The 16,744-nt window shown below is 42.5% G+C and overlaps 2 protein-coding genes across 5 annotated transcripts in view; one reads left to right on the top strand and one right to left on the bottom strand.

Annotated features, from left to right (window-relative positions):
• Nucleotides 1-4,590: 4,590 nt before the first annotated feature.
• On the top strand, nucleotides 4,591-9,057 carry LOC308368422 (major histocompatibility complex class I-related gene protein-like; the record flags this gene model as incomplete). Its single annotated transcript, XM_080842592.1, has 5 exons — nucleotides 4,591-4,648; nucleotides 5,864-6,019; nucleotides 8,231-8,518; nucleotides 8,689-8,750; nucleotides 8,986-9,057. The coding sequence occupies 5 exons, from the start codon at nucleotides 4,591-4,593 to the stop codon at nucleotides 9,055-9,057; spliced, it is 636 nt and encodes a 211-aa protein (XP_080698718.1).
• Nucleotides 9,058-12,266: 3,209 nt separating this feature from the next.
• dennd1a (DENN/MADD domain containing 1A) overlaps nucleotides 12,267-16,744 on the bottom strand; it is a 105,570-nt gene continuing 101,092 nt past the window's right edge. For all 4 annotated transcript variants that reach the window (XM_080842183.1, XM_080842184.1, XM_080842186.1 and 1 more), the window contains one exon: nucleotides 12,267-16,593. In XM_080842183.1, coding sequence (XP_080698309.1) covers nucleotides 15,457-16,593 — 1,137 coding nt within the window. In that variant the 3' untranslated portion in view covers nucleotides 12,267-15,456. The remainder of the gene's footprint in view (nucleotides 16,594-16,744) is intronic.

Genomic DNA, 16,744 nt, shown 5'->3' with positions numbered 1-16,744 from the left:
TCAATTTCTAGTCTTTTTTACACGTAGTAAGTTTCAATAACTCCATACCATTACATACCGACATTCAAGCAGCAAAGATGAGACGTCATTGTGTGGTGAGAACTGATAGAAAATCGATAACAACAACAATGGCCGCCATTTTCTTTATTTTTTGTAACCTACAATAAATAAAGCAGGCTTCCAGTCAATGGAAAAATGGCTTCTCCCCACCAGCGATTGTTGTTGTTTACGATTTTCTATCAGTTCTCACCACACAACGACGTCTCATCTTTGCTCCATGAATGTCGATATGTAATGGTATGGAGTTATTGAAACTTACTACGTGTAAAAAAGACTAGAAATTGAATGTTTATTTTACATTGAATGTTTACATAAAGTTGCACTGGGTGCCTTTAAGAGTTCACGTGGCAGTAACTCAGCCCAACAGTGAAGAGACACAGTGAAGTCTTCTTTTAAACTGGAAATAATGAAATACATTTAGACCCACCGTAACATTATGTAAATAATCTGTATCTGGTATGGAGTAATAACAAGAAAAAAGTTCTAAGTTGTTTGTGAGTAAAAGTCAGACATGTGGTTTTCTTCTACGGTGTCAATCACTACATGGGCTGGCCTCCTTGACATCAGTGTTGTTTGAGGGAGAGATTATTTCAGTGTGCATTCAACATTACTCTAAACAGGATCATAGCATCCAGTGTTTCTATTTCTGCCTTTTCACACTAGCGAGAGGCAATATGGCAACCAAACATGCACTGTAGGACTGACTGCAACTCAGGTCAGTGAAATAAAAATGTGTCTGTTTTTTCACCGCAATATTTCCTTAAATAATATCTGTATATTTGTGTAGGCGTCCTTTCTTGTGAATACCCAGAAACAAATGAAAGTGTACAATGCTACTGAACACGCACCACACAAATGTGTATCTTCACAAAGAACACACGCGCACATTTTTGTGAACCTTTCCTGCTAAACACAAATACACACAAACTTATATATGAGCACCTTTGAACTGACAACACGTAGGTCAACTTGTGTGTGAATAGTAATAGAGTACAAACATAAAAACAAACACAAGAGAGTCTTTCTGAACACAGAAATGGAAGCATACGTTCCTTCTCACTCAACATACCCATGCAATACAATATGTGTCTTTCTGTTGCACACATACAGACCACGCCTCTATAAGTCATAGAGATATCTTTCACCATGCACTAAACAGTTTGATATGTCTTGCCAAACTGCAAAGTACACCTAAGGGTTTGCCCAGATTGTTTCAGACACAATCTAAAATAGAAAGCAACGTTAAGATACTGTATAACTACACTCAGCTTCCGAGAATCTTTTTACGAAGCACCGTTCTCTTCGAATGTTACAAACTGCTTCAGTGCTTGCACACCTGGTTTGATGCATGTCTTTCACCTAATGTCATGTTGACCTACTGTTTATGCTGGCTGTTAGTTAGCACACCACACCACACGTGCAAGGTTTTACTATTATCTGAGACTTTCTGCACTGCACTGGACTATTTCACAGCGATGTTGTACATATAGACTGTTTTAGACCTTTTGTAAATGTGAACTGTGTGTGAAATATTCCAATCAGGAGATTATTGTAATAAAGAGAAATACTTTGGTATGTCTGGAATGGAGAGTGTGGTTCATTGTAGTACATTTGTATTATTAATTAATATTATTATTATTATGATACCACCACTACCACCGTCATTATGGTATGGTTTACAGCCGCAGCATCCAGCTAAACTAGCAGGGAAATCAATAAGGTAAAAAGTATATATTTAAATCGAAAAAGTGGAAATAGTAATTAAAAAGAGCTGAGATACGAATGCCAAATTAATCTGAAATATAAAAAATGTATCTAAAGGACAAGAAAACATATAGTTCCAGGAATGTTATGCATGTTTTGGAGCTGCAATAAAATGCAGTGCCTTGCATAAGTATTCACCCCCTTGGATGTTTAACACTTTTATTGCTTTGTATATAAATGAATCATAGTCAATATATAAAAACCTCAAAAAACCCTCTTTAATGTCAAAGTGAAAACAGATTTATACACAGTAATGTCAATTAGTTACAAAAATTGAATGTAATATAAGTGACTGCATAAATATTAACAATAACATCTCTCTGCTTCACTCCATTTTCTCTTCTTCTTTCAGTATTTTCCCTCTTCACTCTCTTTACTGTCTTTATCCGGAGCAACTCTTGCTCACTCTTCTTTCCTTCTTCCACTCTTTCTTCTTTCTATTCTTCTTTCCTTCTTCGACTCTTCTTTTCTTTCTTCTTTCCTTCTTTCACTCTTGTTTCTTTCCTTCCGTCCGTTTAGGCACAATATGAAGCGACTAAAACGTTTTAGCTACACCTGCCTGCTGGTATCCTGTAAGCAATGTCAATAGGTTTCGCCGCTAGCATGTCGTATGCAATTAGCAATCCCCGTTGTTCTTTAGTAAAATGTTGTGCAAACAATGCCCTGTTTTGTTCAAATGTAATTGTGGGTGCCGTCAGATATGTCTAAAAAAATCAAAACACATTAAGGACTTTCTTAATTTAAGCAAAACAACAGATGAATAGCTTATAGCTAACGGCATGCAAGCTGCTGAAATGTGCTTACTTTGATACTATAACAAACTAGCGAATCAACAACTTGCCTACCAAAGTCAAACATCAAGCACATGGTTGTTTTGGTTGGTTTACTGCAGGTCAAAAACAAGCAAGCTGGTCTCAGGTAGCGAAGTACAATGCGAGATGCTCTGAAGTAAATCGCGTTAAGAGGAATTTAATGCAGCGTCAGGCTGTGGCTTCCAAAAAGAGCCCGGGTTACGTAATGCTAACATTGGCATAGTAACTGTCACTCAAGAGTCATTCGAAAGTTAACATTACGTCACCCGGGCTCTTTTTGGCACCCGTTCACTTTTAAGCATGTGTCGTCTATTATTCTAAGAGTTCTCAAGAAACTTCTCTTCTTTGCGTCATTGGACTCGACCGCACCTAGAGATGGAACACAACAGGTACCTTATTTGCGTCATTGGACTTGACCACACCGAGATGGAGAACAATCGGTCCAACTATCTTAACAATGTTGCCTATCAACCAGTTTGCTTTGTCTATGTCAACAGAATTAACCACCTTGAGATACATGGTGTACAGCTTCCTGTGATACCAGGTATCTCGGGGGCTTTCAAACATGGTTCTTAACATTGTCTGCCTTGTGGCTTTTGCAGAGGCGTCTGTCACCTTGCCCGGACCCCCCTTTGTCCCTGACGCGTCTAGGTAGTCTTTGCAGAGGAGGCATGTTTGCCACGTGATTTATCATAAAAGGTATCTTTGCAATTGGGGTTATAAGAACAGGCCTGTCTGCCTCATGTTTTCTCGGAAATGCTATCTGCTCACTTGGGTTTATAAGAAAAGGCCTGTCTGCCATAGGATGTCTCTGAAAAGGGGCCTTTTCTGCCTCTGGCAGCCTCTTCATGAGTTATAAAGAGCTATCTCTATTTGTTGAGATGTCCATGTTCCAGTACCAGCAATAAAGACGATAAAAATACGACACATGACACAACCATCTTTCCAATATAATGATGAAAAAAGGGTGGGAAAACCTGTGTGACCATTGACATCAAGAGATCAGCCCAAGCCTTGCTCCTGATTGGCCACGGCTGCTGGCGATAGAATGGGCCCTTCTGCATGTCAAAGTGGATGATCTCTCCACTCTCGCCATCAAAAGCGTCCTTTCTCACCGTCTGTCGTGGCACACTGTCCAGCAGCTCACAGACAGACATCCTGTGTTGGACATGAATCCCTAGCTGGATCAGACACCAGGGCTAACTCAGACACAATTACACAGCATGATGACTTTACAACGGCTTGCCCCCTTTAAAGTAAAAGAATACTTCTTGCTTGAGATTTCATGTTTTTGTGTTTCATTCTAAATGTTAGGTTGTCAGCACTCTGATCTATAGAACCTCAGTGTGTCATTAAACTCCTCATACTGTATATAGTAAGTATGAAGTTATGCTGCTCCAGGAAGTAAACAGAAGTAAAAACACGAAGAGAAAGCTTTGTAACAGGAGTCTCAAGGTCAATCTCAGCGTTGAGCACCTGCATCAACACTCACTACATACTAATTTTTTCACGTTGAAATTAATTGATCTTTGGCATTTCCTAAAATGGGCTGGATTAAGTCAAAGTGCATGGCAGGTTCCACAGACTTCAACCGAATATGGTATAATTTTATTTAAAGTATGTCTGTGTTAAAAACACTAATTTACAGTACAGTTAGTTCACGCCGTTTTACATCGACCTCGAATAGACTTTAACCCTTGCTACTGACACCAGCAATCCTGTTTAGCAGGTCTGAGTAGCAGATATCATCAAAAATATGACAAACTAATACAGATATCATCAAAATATGACAAACTAAATATTTGGGGGCTGTGTCTAACAAACCATTTCAATAAGGAACAAAGCTCACATGAATCCTGCGTACAGTGACAGGCGTTCAGGTGAACTATTCCACTCGGTGAAACTAGAGGCATAATATTTCGAACTGAAAGCAACACAGGATACGTCCGTCACCATGTTGCCGCTACTGTTCCTTTTCTGTTCATTCCAGATTTTCTCGACTGTGAAATCAGGTAATGCTTTATTTTCATAGCCTGAATACTGCAGTTTGTCACTCTGTTTTGTACCATTAAAGCTAAGTGGTAGCCTTGGTAAAAAAAAAGAGATTGCAATGTGTCATACAATATATGTTTCTGATCATCTTTTGAAGTATTGTGTAATGTTAAAACTGTGTAAGTTGGCGGCTTTTGCCCAGGTGAACCCTTCTGCACCTCAGGGACCTTCACTCAGAGGGCATTACACTGGTATGCTTTGGATCATTGTCCTGCGGGAAGGTCCAACCATGGCCCATTTAAGCTTCCTAGAGGGGGCTGTTAGGTTTTCATTTAATATCTGCTGGTATTTGATGGAGACAAGATATCCAGGGCCTTTGGAAGAAAAACAGCCCCACAACATCAAAGATCTGCCACCATACCTCACAGTGGGTATGAGGTGCTTTTCTGTATGGCTATCTTTCTGTCTACGCCAAACCCACCTTTGTTGTTTTTGCCAAAAAGCTTTATTTTGGTCTCATCTGACCATTTAAGTCTAACTTCCATTTGGCAAACTGTAGGCACTTTAGTTTGTTGTTGATTGACAGCAGAGGCTTTTTTCTGGCAACCCTCCAAAACAACCTGTGGTGATGTAGGTGGCGTCTGATGGTAGTTTTGGAGACTTTCTGACCCCAAGACTCAACTAACCTCTACAATTCTCCAGCTGTGATCCTCGGATATTATTTTGCCAGTCGAACCATCCTCCTCACGGTGCGTGGGGTCAATGTACACACACGTCGTCTTTCAGGCTGATTCTTTACATCTCCTGACGCTTTAAACTTCTTTATTTTTTCCATGATAGTGGAAATGGGTATTTTCAACTGGTACGAGATTTTCTTGTGTCCATTTCTTGATTTGTGCAGCTCAACAACTTTTCATCGCATATCGTCACTGTGTTCTTGGGTCTTTCCCATAGAGATGAATGACTAATGGAATTTGGCCTGTGTCACCTCATATTTGTACGTCAGTGGAACAGGAAGTCATGGTTAACCTCTTAAGAGTTCATAATTAAACAGGTGACCTTAAAAATGTAAAGCATGACTGGAAATATACTTCAGTTAGATTTCAATAATAAGATTTTTCTAGGGGTGCTGAAAAAAAATGTTTTACAATTAATTCTATTTTTGGCTCCAAAAAAAAAAAACACACGGCGTAGGCTAATCTTTTAAATATTCAAGTCCATACTTATTTTCACAGGCTCTCATTCTCTGTGGGTTCTGTCAACAATGATCATTGGAGACACACCCTTTCCAGAGTTCAGTGTGGTGGTGATGCTGGATGACATCCAGGTGGCCTACTATGATTCAAATGTGAAGAGCCTGATCTACAGACAGTATGAGTCAGAAAATGAAGGTGAAGACCAAAAAGATGCAAGCTGGATTTTTGGAGAGATGCAAACGGGCTTGAAAGGCATATTCTATAAATATCAGTTCAACCATACACATGGTAAGTGTGGTGCCTCCTCAAGTGCCATTTATTCAGCACCATCACTGGTTATTGCAGTGTAGGTATGGGATGGGGTTCATTGCTTTGAAACAGGAATGTATATAAGGTGATCAGGTGTCCTGCTTTGCATTGTAGAGATCTAGAGAAACTCGACTAGTTTTTCTGAGTCACACATTAAACAGATCCGGGTTTGCGTGTCCTTTGAGTCACATGGGTCAGTATCACCAAGAGTGTAGAAATCCTACCAGTGAATCACAAGTCCACTATCTGTAACATTAGTTCAACATATTTATATTCAGCTAACATTATAATATAATATAACATTATAAAATAGCGGTCGTAAACATAAAACGGTATTTACTAAGGGGGCGCATTTGAGTAGAGTCGCATATTAACGCTTTGAGGGTGTGTACCTGCAAACAGGTGGGATGGTTCGGAAACGTGGGTGGTAACGTAGGCGTGAAGCGCTATTTAATGGGAGGAGTGCGCCTAATGATGAACTCCGTGGTATTCACTAAACTGCCTGGGGAGCGCACGTCTCTGATTTGCGTTCTAATTCTCCGCCTCATAAAAGCACGTCTTAACCAGGAAGCGCATTTCCACTGAGTCTGAAAACGTTGATATGGCAGCAGCAAGGCGAAGTCATAGACAGAGATAGCGAACAGAAATATTTTTTTCAACTCGTATAATTCATATATTCATATGAAATTAAACTTTTCGAACGTAATTGGAGAAATTGATCGCACCCACATGCAAACAGTCCCACCTTCAATCCACGAACACGTTTACCGAAACAGAAAGCGCACATATTCAATGAATGTCCAGGTCATATGTGATGCCAACATGACCATTACTTACGTGGTAGTGGTCTGTCCATGACAGTTTTATCTTCCGGAATAGTGCCATCTATCCATGATTGAGCAACGGTGATTTTGGAGAGGCCTGGCTACTTGGTAAATGTATTTGTTTCAGTGGGGATATATTGTAGTGAACCCATGTCCCTTGTAGAACGTATTAATCTCGCCATGTACACATCTATATTGTTATAATAGACAGTTTATGCATTAATGCCACCAATAGCATATTATTTATAATCGTGTTCTTTTAAACATCTTGCTGTAAGTGATGGCGGGCAAAACAACAATATACAGTAACCCATTGAATCAGATATATCTATCTCGCTATATCTATTTTGCTGAACCTTAGTTTTTTCTTCCTCGAATCTCCATGGTGGAAGTAACTTGCTGGCAAATTCTCCAGTCTTTTAACGGTGCGCTAAATAATGATTGCCCAGCGCGTATCTGGCTTAATAAATATCACGGAAAATGCGGGGAAACACTGTGCGTTAATGTGCGCCTGGCAAAGGTGCAGATTAAGATGCGTTCGCAAATCAATGTTAGTAAATCAGGCTCTTTAAAGGGCGGAGTAAGCACAGTTTGCCCAGCGCAGATCTGGCATGATAAATACCACGGAAAATGCGCAAAAACACTGTGCGTTAATCTGCGAACGCAGATTAAGCAGCGATCGCATATTAGTAAATCAGGCCCTTAGTATTATTGTTGGTTCCATCAGTAATAAAATGTAATCTTTATTTTTATATTTAATAATAATTTAGAAAAGTAATTGAAAACATTAGTGGGTAATATTGACAATCGTTGCTAATAATCAACAATACTTGCTGTATCTAGCGGCCACTGTATGACCATTTCGGTGGAGGCACTAATTTATTTTTCTCTGCCAAAGGAGCACAAACTGTACAGGAGTTGGTTAGTTGTGAGCTACTTGATGATGACACCCCTGGTCTACTCCGATTATGGGCTGCCCTCAACACAGTGATTCTAGGGGCGTTGCAATTCAATACGCAAGAGAAGACTCTTCAGGTGGAGGGGATAATGCACTCGGGCAATGCCCTAAAACATCTTGAGATGATTTACAGCCCAGCCTGTTTTAGATTCCTGAAGAATAGCCTTCATGTGAAGAAAACTGATGTGATGAAAAAAGGTATGATAGTCGTCTCTTGTGTTTACTAAATAAGATATTTAGTGATTATTTTTTCTAGGATAACAACTAGTCTAGTCAACTAGAGTTGTGTTAACAACTACGTTTCATCTTCTGCAGTGAAGCCCAGAGTCATTCTCCTCCAGAAGACACACCCACCTGGAGGGGTCAAAGTGACCTGCCTGGCCACTGGTTTCTACCCCCGTCTCATCAACCTGACCCTGCTCAGAGACGGCCAGCCTGTGTCTGACCACCAGATCACTGGGAGGGAGCTGCTACCTAATCTAGATGGAACATACCAGAAGAGGAAGAGCCTGGAGGTCAGTGCAGAGGAACTAAAAGAGAAGCACCTTTATTCCTGCACAGTCGAACACCTCAGCCTGGACAACAAACTAAACGTCACACTGGGTAATTTATCTATTGATCTTGTACGAGTCACCTAGTTCTCATGTATTATTATTCCATTGGCCACCTATTGTCTCAGAGATCAGATGAAAATGTTTTCATTATTCATTCATTTCTTTTTGTAGAACTTGATCCAGGTGTAGGCACTGTGCCTATAGTGATTCCTGTTGTAGTGCTTGGAGTTGCACTTCTGTGTGTGGTTGGAGCTGTGGTCTTCATGCACCGTAGAAAACAGGTAAAACAGAAAGATACAGGAGAACAACAAATCTACTTTTTGATTTCCAGTTTTGTGTTTGTAGCAGATTATGCCCGATCAAAGTGATTTATCTGTTATTATTATAATTCAACAATTTTTTATTTATAAATGATCTAAAGTCAGTGACTGTCATTGTTGTCTTAAGATGGGCCAAGTTACTGATTTAGGGATGACACAGTTTCTCTTCTAATATCTCCATCACTGTGTGTTTCAGCCCCACCATCTGATTATGGCCCAGAGTTTTGGGGACTCTGATCTGGAAATGAACCTGAATCTGGAGCTGTAGATTCTGACTCTGATCTTGCTAATCAATACTCTTGTTTGTATCCATATCCTGTTCAGTTCAATATTTTCATATTTTTAAGACTTTTAAGGAAGATTTTGTTGTGAAATCTCTTAAATTCTATGCCGTATAAATATGAAACTTATTTTATGCAAATTGTGAAGGTCTACTCAGGTAAAAACAAATAGTTTGCCTGGGTAACATGTCTTGTAACATTCTCATTTAGTTGTAGGCACATCGGTTTTGTGGAGTTTTTGGTGTGTTTCTGAAATGTTAGTTTGAAGAGTCATAAGTCTTGACACCTATTGTGTCTTTAAGTGTAACAGGCCTAAACATCTATCTATAAATCCAGAAATCTCTGTGTGTCTGTCTGTCTGTCTGTCTGTCTGTCTGTCTGTCTGTCTGTCTGTCAGTCAGTCTGTCTAGGGCGTATCTCCCTGACGTTAGTTACGTTAGTTATGAGATTTTGCATGTAGCTTACGCATGTCATGAACCTGTGCATCCTTGATTTTGAAGATTTCTGAATTCATAGTTCGCGACATATCTGTATTTTATCGTTTGCCGTAGGCACTATTGGTAGTGAGGCACTATGGGTAGTGTAGTAATTCAGAGAAAGAGGGGCGGACCCGCGCAACGTGAATGATGTCATAGTCATAGAACAGTAGCGTCATAGATTTTACCCAAGCTGATGCGTATGGGCCTGGCATGTAACCAACTCTCATTACCATGTTAAGTAGTATATTGTAGTATATTGTAGTTTGATGTATTTGTATAAGAGTTAGCTTTCTATTCAACGTTGCTGGTTAGCCTAGACCAGTGACCATGCGTTCATACATCTACTGACGCAATGAGAGAGGTTTTCCGATGTATTAGTGTCCCGTTGTATCTGTTGTAATTCGTGTGTACTTTGTTTTCTCATTATTCAAAAAGGCTATACAACATTAAAACATTTCTTAATGAAAATGAAACATGCATCACAATAATACTTAAGTGTAACCTGTACCTTTGTGGAGTGCAAATATGTCTTGCTATTACACTACCCAACAGCTCCACCTACGTCTGCTAACACTACAGAATGCATAATTCCTACGGGCACTGCACTAGTTTTCCTAATGTTACCCATTACATTTTACAAATATTTTTTTTATGCAAGGTGAATGCTTTCCTAATGTTGATCATCACATTTGACACGTTTACTTAAAGTTTTCCCATTTGGTTGTTCGTTACATGAACATTTAAGAAGTTATAGGGAACCCTTCTTACATAGCAACGTAGTATGACCATCGGGGCCAGCTGAACACAGTAAGAAAGCACTGCAACGCATAGTGAACACAGCTGGTAAGATCATTGGTGCTGTCATTCTTAAAAGTGACTGGGTGCCAAAAAGAGCCCGAACAACTCTTGAGTGACAGTTGCTATGCCAACGCTAGCAATACGTCACCCGGGCTCTTTTTGGAAGCCACAGCCTGGCGCTGTATTAAATTCCTCTTAACCTTATTTACTTCAGAGCATCTCGCATTGTACTTCGCTGCCTGAGACCAGCTTGCTCGTATTTGACCTGCAATAAACCAACCAAAACAACCATGTGCTTGATGCTTGACTGTGGTAGGAAAGTTGTTGACTCGCTAGTTTGTTATAGTATCAAAGTAAACACATTTCATCAGCTAGCATGTCGTTAGCTATAAGCTATTCATCTATTGTTGTGCTTAAATTAAGAAAGTCCTTAATGTGTTGTGATTTTTAGACATATCTGATGGCACCCACAATTACATTTGAACAAAACATGGCATTGTTTGCACAACATTTTACTCAAGAACTTAATACTTAATATTGTGCTTAAACGGACACTATGTACCCAGACACTTTTTGGCTATCAGTCAGAGAGTCTCAAGAGTTGTTCGAAAGCCATCAGCTACTTTTTAGGCGCTTAATATTGTCGCACAAAAGGAGGAATTGCTAATCGCGAGATGCTAGCGACGAAACCTGTTGATATATACTTACTTACAGGAGACCCGCAGCCAATATTAAGCGGCTAGAAAGTACCTGATGGCTTTCGAACAACTCTTGATACTCTCTGACTGATAGCCAAAAAAGTGTTCCGGTATGTAGTGTTCGTTTAGGCACAATATTAAGCAACTAAAAAGTAGCTAATGGCTGTCGAACGGTTCTTGAGACTCTCTAACTGATAGCCAAAAAGTGCCCGGGCTCTGTGGCATCCTGGTTACGTAATGCTATCGTTGGTATAGCAACTGTCTCTCAAGAGTCGTTCGAAACTCAACATTAAGTCACCCGGGCTCTTTTTGCACCCAATCACTTTTAAGCATGACTCTTCTCTCTGTCCCTCTCCATTCAACTGTATAACTAGGAATATTAGGAGACACCGTCCATACTCTCCTTTTTTTTCTCTCCGCCTTTCACTACTTTCTCTCACACTCATCTCTCTGCTTCACTCTTTTTTCTCTCAATCTTTCAATATTTTCCCTCTTCACTCTCTCTTTATCCAGAGCCACTCTTGTTCACTCTTCTTTCCTTTCTTCCACTCTTCTTCCTCTCTTCTTTCCTTCTTCCAGTCTTCGTTCCTTTCTTTTTTCCTTCTTCCACTCTTCTTTCCTGTCTTCTTTCCTTCTTCCACTATTCTTTCCTTTCTTCCTTTCCTTCTTCCACTCTTCTTTCTTTTCTTCTTCCACTCTTCTTTCCTTTCTTCACTCTTCTTTCTTTCTTCCACTCTTCTTTCTTTTCTTCTTTCACTCTTCTTTCTTTTCTTCTTTCATTCTTCCACTCGTCTTCCCTTCTTCCACTCTTCTTTCCTTTCTTCACTCTTCTTTCCTTTCTTCTTTCCTTCTTCCACTCGTCTTCCCTCCTTCCACTCTTCTTTCCTTTCTTCACTCTTCTTTCCTTCTTTCACCCTTCTTTCTTTTATTCTTCCTTTCTTAACTTTTGCATTTCATGCACTGGTATTTTTCATCAGGAAATGCATTTTCTAGTTTTACATTACATATTTTTATTTAATTGATATTACTTTGTAGAAATCTGTTTTCACTTTGACATCATAGAGTTTTTATTTAATTTATTTTTGTCAAAAAAGCCAACTTATATTGACCATGACTGATTTATAAAAAAAAAAAATCCAAGGGGGTGACTACAGTACAAGCAGCCAGCCCCGCCTGGGTTTAAAAGCACTGCAGACCATCAGACTGTGAGGATATGTGCACTTTTAATAGTGTGATAGTTCAACAAAAACATCATCAAAACAAAACAAAAAAAACAAACAAACAAAAACACAAAGTGCTCCATGTATGTATAAAAGACATAAGTTCACATTTCTATAGGAAACATTCTTCGAGGAGAATAGGGGGTATTGGACTATGCAAAAAAATCCTATTCCTGAGGTTATTAAAGCTGTTCACTCAAGTATCACCCCCCATGCAGGGCTTTTGAATTGAATACCCACTTTAATCATGGGAGACTAAAGCTGAGCATTGGCAACACTGACAAAATATTAAGCGTTACACCTGACAAGAAATGAACCGAACTGCTAAAATAGCGATCCTTGAGGACAGACGTTAATAGCCTCAGTGTCATTTTTCTTTCCTTAAAAGCAAAGTCATGAAGACAGACCGACACACGTTGTATTGGACAAACACTTTTGAAATGAACCTACACATATAGAGTTTCCTTCTTTTTTTTTTTTTGCTGTAAGGCAACATTTGTAGACAAGGATTCGTTAAAATCTGTGACCGCTATGCTAACGTCCCCAAGTGCTCTGTCTGGGAGAGAGAGAGAGAGAGAGAGAGAGAGAGAGAGAGAGAGAGAGGTGTGTGTGCCTTACCCAGAAATGTGCATCAAACAGAATGAACACCCAGCTAAAAGTCTAGACAGACTGTCCCTAAAAGGATCTCTTTGCTAGTACGATAGATACTGGAGTGACAAAGTTCTTATGACAGAAAGGACTGATGATCAGCGTCACATCACATGTAGTTGTGTATTATGGCCTCATACACTCCCTTGATTTTGTTTCAAAATGTAACAAAGTAAAATGGTTGTGGTCCATGGAAATACATGGTGACCTCGTGAGAACTACTCGCTTCCTCTGGGGTTGAAGGCTGTACTAACTAACGATGGCTCTTGGCTCTTCAGCACTTATACATGATTAGATTTTTTAAAAATGAGTGATTTTCTAATTTGATTCATAATACATATTTATATACTGTACATGATGTACATCAATCGATATATCACACAAAGTACAGTCTTTTAGTATTCATTATGTTTGCCAAGGCATGTCACATCAATAAAACAGTACCCCCTTTCAAACTGTATATATGGTAGTCAGCAAAAAAGATCCAAGAACTGCTTAAGTGATCCCCGGAGTTCAATCGTCTGCAATATGGACAAGGAAAATGCCTCTTTAAAACAGTAAAATTCCCTTTCAGTAAAGTAATTCAGTAACCTGTAATCTCAGTAATCTGTGTTGTCCCATGGAATCTCTGTGTATGTGCAGAGAGTGAATTCAAGTCCACCTGCCGAGTCAATTTAAAGTAACTGCATTTGTTTTTCCTTTCGCCTCCTCCTCATTTTTCCAGGCCATCATAATAGTGTTTCAGGAACAGCTCTGCAGCCCGCCTCCTTTCCCTTTGAACTACAGTACATGTGAGCAGCTTTCGGAAAAGTATGCTATGCTCCCTCAATTTAAAACTGGCATGATTAACTGGCGATTATAACTGGCAGAAAATGGCAACCCTATTATTGTTTAGCAAAATTCTAGTAGCGTTTAGCATGAACCTTATCTAAGCCAAACCCCCACTAGTCTGGTTGAACTACCCCATAACTAGTGGCAGGAGGACTAGCTGCAGAGTCTGAATGAACAATCAAGAGGCGGTTTATTATTTCAGTGGAAATCCTGGCCATGGTAATATTATAATAATAATAATAATAATAATAATAATACAATATTTTGGTCTACTCATGTAGTGAGGGGTTGTTTGTACAACAGTAGTTATGGCCTATTAGCTAAGAGGCACACTAAGCGAGAGCAGTATTAGCCAGACTATGAAACGCAATTCAGATTGATTACTGGAGTTCAGACAGTAAGTATGCTGGCCCTTAGAAATTTCCCAAAAGAATATCTTACCTGATTAATGTTACTATGGTGATTAAGTCTTTTTTTCTCATAAGGGTGACCAGACCCTTCGGACTGCGACGAATCATCGTAGGCTGGGAGTGGCACTGCACTTCAAAAGCAGCAAATACAATAATATAGTCTATTCAAAGACTCAGAAGGCCAACCAAACAAAACAAAAACAAAACAAAAAAACAAACAAAAACATGATTATTGGCAAAGAAAACAAAAAGCAAACAATATCTGTGCACAGCTCATACAATTTCTTTTCTCTGATATCCACCTCACATGAACAGAGTCGTGTCGCTGTCGAGGCCTACCCTGGATAACTGCAGTGATTTGGACATAGAGCGCTATACTACGAGAAAAAAGCTTATACATGTTTAAGTTCGCCTCCCTTATCCAGTGAATGTCCCTTCAAAAAAGGCAATTTCAGTCCTCCGCTCTGGGGGTCCGTCCGCACATCTGGTCTGCACAGCTTAAAAAGCACAATGCTGTCCGTGTGTTTGAGACCCTTCGTCTCTGTCCTCAGAAAGTGGCAGAGTGACCCCCCCTCCTCTGTGCCCTGTTTCTGCAGACGACACGCAGGGGCTGGCCGAGTGACGTGTTAGCCTCTTTGAGTCACCCAGACAGACAGCAGGGACACATGACTGGCCTTGGAGGGTAGAGGGTCTACACAAACACACTGCAGCAGCCCCTCGCCAGTGCTGGGCGGTGGGGGTTCTTCCCTACCCTACGGACGTCTCGATGTCGGCGGAGGAAAAAAGGCAACCGACGAGAAAGAAAGCGGAGTCTTTACGAAGCAGAAGGGGCCGCTCTGTCGAGAACGAAAGATCAGAAGAGAGATGACAGGTGCAGTCTCTAAACCCATGTGTAGCGCACGTGCACACGCACACACACAGTAACACACACACACACACACACACACACACAGTAACACACACACACACACACAGTAACACACACACACACACAGACACACACACACACACACGCAGGCAGTCTATGGGGATTCGAGGGTGTAAAGATTTTAGCAGACACACACCCCTTTACCACTGAGCTCTCCTTTGGTCATGTGACTCGCACGAACAAACCCAGCACAGTCTGTCATTGGTCAGCAGCAGATTGACAGACAGACAGACAGACAGACAGACAGACAGACAGACAGACAGACAGACAGACAGACAGACAGACAGACAGACAGAGCAGAAGGAGGCTGGTTTGTTTTTATGAGGGTGGGGGTTGGGGGGCGACGGGAGGGGCGGGGGGGAAGAGTGCGTGGACTAGTCGAATGTCTCCCAGTGCCCGCGCAGGTTCTCCACGCGTTTCCTGGGAGGGGCCGGGGGAGCGACCGCCGGCTTGGCCATGGCCAGCAGGTCGCTGAAAGGGTCCAGGGGGGGCTGGTCGGAGGAGGAGGAGGAGGGGGGGTCCTCCGCCCCGCCGAGGGGCTTTGGCAGCGGGCGGGAGGTGGGCGCGGCGGGGGAGTCCAGCAGGCAGGAGAGGGCTCCGCTACTGCAGGAGGAGGACGGAGGGGGGCCCGTGCGGGTGAAGGCGGGGGGTCCCAGGGGTCCCAAGGGGCGCAGGGGTCCCAGGGGGTGATGGGGCAGGCCGGGCCCCGCCGGGGAGGGGTGGCGGAACATGCCGGGCGGAAGGGAGAGCGGGTGCGGGGGGGTGTGAGCCGTGGAGGGGTGGAAGTAGCCGCCCGCGGCATGGGGGGGCAGGTAGGCAGAGTTGAAGGGGTTGCCCCCCACCACGGGGGAGTAGGGTCTGTGAGGGGCGTAGGGCAGGCCAGGGGCGAATGGGTTGAGGGGGACGTGGGGGAACGGAGGCAGGCTCTGGGGGTACGGCCGCTGCGGCGGAGGGGGCGGCTGCTGCTGTGGCGTGGTCCCTGTGGGGTCCGTCTCCCCGGCAACGGAGGTGGAGGAGGATGCTGAGGCGGCGGCGGAGGCTGAACTCAGGGGGTCCAGCAGGCTGAGCAGGTCCACCTCCTGCTTCATCAGGTCCGTGTCCTGGGAGACCGCGGAGGAGGAGGAGGAGGGCAGAGGGGACATGTTGAGGGCCTGCCGGAACTCGTGCCCGCCAGCGCTCAGCCCGCCATCCTGCTTGGGTGCCCGCGGCAGGGGCACCGGAGGCGCCAGCACTTTGCCCGGCTCGGGGGTCTTCCGGCCGTGGGGGCGCGGGATGGGAATGCAGCCCCCATCCAGGGCCCGGTCCTGGCCCGGTCCGCAGCCGTCCGCGCTGGGAGGGCGGGGGTCTGGAGGCTCCAGGGGGGGCACGGACAGAGGTCTCTCCCAGGTCGGGGAGGTGCGGCCGGGCACGGCCATGTCATCGAGCCCCTGGCTCCACAGCTTGTTGTAGGGGTTGGAGTGTTTGAGCCCCGGTAGTGTTCGCGTGCGCTCGCTGCCACTGAGGTCCATCCGCTAAAAAGGAAAAGAAAACACACAGAGTAGTCACTTAAAGTCACTTCTATAGAAAGTCTATGCAGCATGTACTTTACTACACTAAGACTAAAGTATTACACAAAGATGGTGAAGTCCACTATCAGTAGTGCTGTTCTCGATGAAGAGAACA

The sequence above is a fragment of the Sprattus sprattus genome (genome assembly GCF_963457725.1).
Source record: "Sprattus sprattus genome assembly, chromosome: 7".
Lineage (NCBI taxonomy): Eukaryota > Metazoa > Chordata > Actinopteri > Clupeiformes > Clupeidae > Sprattus > Sprattus sprattus.
The sequence above is the reverse complement of the archived record's forward strand: the minus strand, read 5'-3'. Positions and strand labels throughout refer to the sequence as shown.